Here is a 5348-nt window from a genome sequence, read left to right as displayed (position 1 = left end):
AAGAGTTCATGGGGCCATTTGAACATAATGCAAAGCATAGCCTTCTAGATGCATGAAGCCTTTCAGATAAAAGCCTGTTATGCAGCTCCCGTACAAAGAGAACCCGCTGTTGCTAATGCTATCCAGATTGATGCTGATCTTCATAATAAACTTGAGTTTTCCACCAAAACAGACGGAAAAGCAATTTGATGCCAAATTTTCATTATGCTTGCTACATGTATGTAAGAGATCAAGAGACATAACAGATAAGCTCTCTTGATGGACATGACAAAATAAGTGTTATGAGCCCGGAAACATTATGAAGCCTTTCTTTTCCGGTTGTCTGCTGAGGCAACATTTGATTGAGCCTGGCCAAATACAGAGCTGCAAAACGTGCAAAGACACAAAGTAACCAACAGACGTAAATGATAACACGGAAAAAGATATTTACCAAGAGGTACAGTTCAGTATCAAGTAACCACATCTACATTCTACTATTGAGATATCAACAATAGTTACAATCCTAAATGGCTGAAGCCAATTATAATTTGGTTACTCCGTTTCCATCCATGTGCATTCCGATTTGTGTTTCTCTGTTTTAGTAAACATTCTACAGTGGCAAGATGTGAAAGGATGAAAATGGTGGGGTTAAATAGGCATTAGATGGTGTTGTCCAAAATATAGGACTGAAAACATCATCCTAATCAGTAGGCATTGTCTACCTCATAATGTAGATTTTCTTCTAAATATGCTAACCATTAAATTTTAGGTACCCTCTTTCACCCACAGCTATAAAAATACATAGAGGAACTTTGCTACTTGTATTAAAAGGCAGCCTAATAATTAAAAAATAAAAGAATACAATTGAAAGAGGAAGATTTCTGTAAAAGTTGGACTGGTTACTGCAATCTGCAAACTAAATAGTGAACATTTACATTCATTTGATGGATCATATGATCATAAATGGTGAAGTTTATGGAAACAGAATGACAAAATGGAATGATATGATTTTAGAAAAATAAACACTTACCTACAGGTTGAACACTTGTCGTGATGCTCACAAAATATGGATAAGCATACAGAACATACATAGCCCATGTCAATTGTTTGCTTATGGCAGAAGCACCTGAACATTTCATACATTTATCTAAGTATGGATCTCATAGATTCAATTACAAACAGAAGAAAGTAGCCCACACAAAAAGAGGTTGCCCTCAGGTAATCAGGTTTCTATATTTAGTGAATTAAGGCTTCAAAAGTTGGGTATAGCATGTGTGGATAAATATATTGCATATAGTCAACACGGGTTACATAAAGAGCGTTGCCAAGACAAATGGCATTTTATCTCAATACACAATTTGATGTATTCACCGTGTAGAAGCAATGTAGAGAACAGAAAAATAGCTGTGTTTTCAAAATTAACAAAAATTAAAAAGGGAAGAAGAAAAGGCCAATTGGCCAAAATGATGATGATCATTGTAGTCAAAATGCTTCTAGCTACATACAGGAGAGATGGAGAAACCAAGAGAGGACAAATAAAAAAGAGAAATCTCAAATAGGAAAAAATTAACAGCAAAGGAATAACTTACGAGGCACGAAAGTCCACACCAAGAGATTTAGGAAGCCTTAAAAATGCACGAGAATGCAAATCAGTTGCAAATACTGTCTACACAAACAAGATCACATTAGTGCCAGAGGTAAAACAAAGAGTAATATTGCAAATATAAATAACCAGATCTTGATAAAAAATAAATAAAAAACACTGATAATTTGCTTATGCACTAATTTTGGTAAGAATCTGACAGGCCAATCATTAAAGCTTTTAAGTTTGCGAAATAGTATATAATGATTTGTCATATTATTTTTGATTTTGCATATTTGCTACATTATTGGGTTGAACAGTTGTTTATGTAGAAGAAAATAGCAAGTCAACAGTTTCTTTCTCTTCTACTAGGAGCTACACAATAAACACAAAAAGGGACCCAATGGTTGAAGGCTTTTTACTACATTTTACGTTGTACCATATAGATACCAACTTACCTTGAAGTACAACCATGAAAAAACAAGCTCAAATCCCACACACCAATAACGGAAAAACAAATTGTCCATCTTGAAGTTCTATCAAATAAAGATTTAACGATAACTTTCACGACTTATCAGTTGAATAGATACTAGGTTCATTTTCTACTTTAAAACTAATTCTATGCCAAACAACTTATAGGGAAGGAAGATAAGTCGTAACACTAAAATAACATTTCATTCATTTTTCTTGTGTATATTCTAAAAGCATTCATGTTGATAACCCTTTCATAACGACACCATTATAAATTTATAATGAACTACCTAAAGCTTAATCAGAAGTTTTCACCATCTCAAAGCAAAATATGAGGTGGCAAGGTGGCCATCTTATACTCTGATGATGGATATAACTAAGACATGGGTTTGTGAACAAAGATCACTAGTATCAGCATTATATATTTTGTCTTGCACCACCACCGGGATTTCTATACCACAATTTTTGTAAAGCCTCATGTTGTACACATAAACTAGTTCCAAAAAAATTCAATTATAAGCAGGGCTAAGGCTGCTAAACAAATCTGATGTTTAGAGAGAGAGAGAAAGAGAATTCAACAAATTTTAATATTAACTAGAAACCACAATAATTTATTAGTAATATATACTTAGTTAAAAATCAGGTCTACTGACTAACAAGTGCACTCAAGTCCTGGTATAGGGCTTCAGCATAGTGACACGCTTATATCCATCTCAGTTTATAGACCATTTTTCCTCCTCCAAACAGAGGCTACTTATTAATTGAAATATCTGAGCAAAAAAATAAACTATACAGCAGATCATGCCATAGCTTCAAAATATCCAAATGAGCCAATTAAGACACAAACTTACTGAAAGATATTGAAAAAGCCCATCCATTTGGGGAGGCCTGTAATATATGCCACCAGTTATGTATGAAGCCTGTCATACATGCGTAACATTTCAAGAAATCACAACAGTCAATAAAATGTACTATGCAATACCAACTCATTACGTGTGTGGGTGTGGGTTTAATTCAACTACCTGCTGAAGGAATGCAGAATTATTTGAACCAATATAACAAGAATCTACAGGAACCTGCATTGCAAAAATATTACTCAAGAACTAGCTAACACAAAAAATACAAGCAATACTTCTGTGTTATTAGATAGACATATATTGTTGAAACTTTGCTACCTAACAGTATGCAGACTAGTAAAAGGCCAAAATAGAGACCAGTCAGAAAGGAACAAAGAAATAAAAAGTGAAGATTCAGTACATACTGAAGAACGCTGAGCAGAGAATATTGCATTCATGATTGCCACGTACCTAAAAAGGATAGAAAGTGTGATTTGCAGTAAAAAGAAAATGCAGAAATTAAAAGTGTAAAATGTAAAGATTGTAAGGTAGGTACTGTTCTGGTCCATCAGTAGATCCTTGCAGACATAAAATCTGTACATAAATAATGAAATAAAAAAGTAAATATCCAAAATCTGTAAATTAGAAATGAAAGAGTAAAAAAACGAAGCCAAAGTAAGTTCACAAAAAATGAAGAACAGCTGAAAATACTAACAGAATGTTGATTTCTAAATAAAAAACTGCGAACGTATCAATTTAAAAACAAAATGATCAACCAATATGAACGGATTTCCAGGAAGGAGTTTGGAAATCTCATGTTCCAGTTTAAATCAATTCAAAATCGACTAGATGTCAACAACCATTCCTAACTTGGAAATACCCAAATCAACTTAGACCACAGAACAGTTTCTAGAGGACTCTAAATCTTTATTTTTATTTGCTATCACAAACAAGTGAAAGTAAACAATCCATAGATGCAAGACTGAACACAGTACATAACATCAAATAATCAATGAATTCACAAACCCATGGCTAATAAGAAATGCGTTCCAAACAACCAAAACGCTACAATATCAACTTCCATTTGACACACTGAATCTGAACATCATTTTCACAATAGCCATTCAGCTCTTGTATCACTATCAACCAACAAGGGCACACGTTAACACGAGAAAATACTAAAGTCAATCACATTTGATTAACATCTCGAATTGCAACTTATCACATTCAAGTGTAGTATAAAATTCCAAAAAGATCATAGTGAATCATAAACACACCCGAGGCTGAGGATGCATCGGTCCTGAACGAAAAGCTCTCTGTATATCTGATAAGCAAATAAGGTCAAACAAAAATCTCATAAATGCACTACATTACATATTCAAACTCAAAATCATTTATCATTCAATGTCAGCAACAACAACAACAACAAAAGTTCCCAATCACAAACAATTTATAAAAAAAAGACGAAAACCCTAACAGTTAAAACAATGTGTTGTTGTTTTTAATTTCATTAACGAAAACGAAAAATCAAACATCCAATTGCATGAGAAAAACGAATAAGCATAAAATGAAAGAGCGAAGAGGATACAGCAGAGAGCCATGGACAATGATCCCGATAACAACGAAGAAGGAACTGTGACCGGTGCATGAGGCATGGTCAATTTCTGATCCCTAGCGAGGAATTCTTCGAGATTGTGTAGAAGATTGGAATAAAGCGCAGGCATTGTACCGTTTGTGGAAGCATGGTTCCTATTGGAAGTGGAATCGTAAATGTATCCACATGAATTGCATCCAGTGGCGATGACTACGAGTTGATTAAGCTGGCCGAGAAGAAGTATTGAATTGAGAAAAGCGAGAACCTGAAAAAGGAAAATAAATAGAATCAAAATTGGAATAATCGATAACGAGAGTGTGTTATTGTTGTTGATAGTTACTTGAGAGAGGAACTCGGAGAAGTGGAAGGGAAAAGTGGTCCAGAAGAAAGGGTTTGTGTCGAGTGTGACAACGAGAAGGCTGACGTCATCTGCAATGAAAGAAAGATGGATGATTCATTAGTGTGGAATCGGATATTGTGTATGAGCGAGGGGGAGGGGATGATCAACCTGCGTAAAGTTTTGAAGGAGCAGAAGTCATTGGTGCCTGCCTTCACTTCAATGGCAGCAGACCACTGCAGAAGGTAGGAGTAATAAGCAACGGAACACTAATCAAGGCCCAAATTCTCAATATGTAGTTCCAAACTATTTTCTCGCATATTAGTTAGGGAATTTTTTCTTTTTATTAGTTTTTTATATATCATCATAAATTCACAAATCCGAGTTTTCGGTTTTAAATCTTAAAATTAATAGTTTTCACATTTATCAGTTAGAATTTAAGAAATCTTTAATTATTTGTTTTTTTATGGGATAAATGAATTCATTAATGAGTTAAATTTGCTACAATACATATAGGATAATCCTTAATTTAAATAGTGTCAATTAGGG

General features: G+C 34.2%; 1 protein-coding gene across 2 annotated transcripts; it reads right to left on the bottom strand.

The window, feature by feature from the left end:
• LOC101493530 (general transcription and DNA repair factor IIH subunit TFB4) lies at positions 1-5110 on the bottom strand. 2 transcript variants are annotated; one of them, XM_012715889.3, is made up of 11 exons: positions 4971-5110; positions 4803-4891; positions 4457-4727; positions 4146-4192; positions 3425-3462; positions 3294-3339; positions 3055-3108; positions 2884-2952; positions 1569-1645; positions 1010-1105; positions 1-363 (listed from the first exon to the last, which is right to left on the bottom strand). In XM_012715889.3, the coding sequence occupies exons 1-11, from the start codon at positions 4999-5001 to the stop codon at positions 297-299; spliced, it is 885 nt and encodes a 294-aa protein (XP_012571343.1). In that variant the 5' UTR covers positions 5002-5110; the 3' UTR covers positions 1-296. The 2 variants fall into 2 exon arrangements, with proteins under 2 accessions (XP_012571343.1, XP_012571342.1); XM_012715888.3 differs by having other exon boundaries at positions 89-363; positions 1014-1105.
• Between the last annotated feature and the right edge of the window lie 238 nt (positions 5111-5348).

This window comes from Cicer arietinum, chromosome 5, assembly GCF_000331145.2.
Source record: "Cicer arietinum cultivar CDC Frontier isolate Library 1 chromosome 5, Cicar.CDCFrontier_v2.0, whole genome shotgun sequence".
Classification (NCBI taxonomy): domain Eukaryota; kingdom Viridiplantae; phylum Streptophyta; class Magnoliopsida; order Fabales; family Fabaceae; genus Cicer; species Cicer arietinum.
This window is presented reverse-complemented; position numbering and strand designations above follow the sequence as displayed.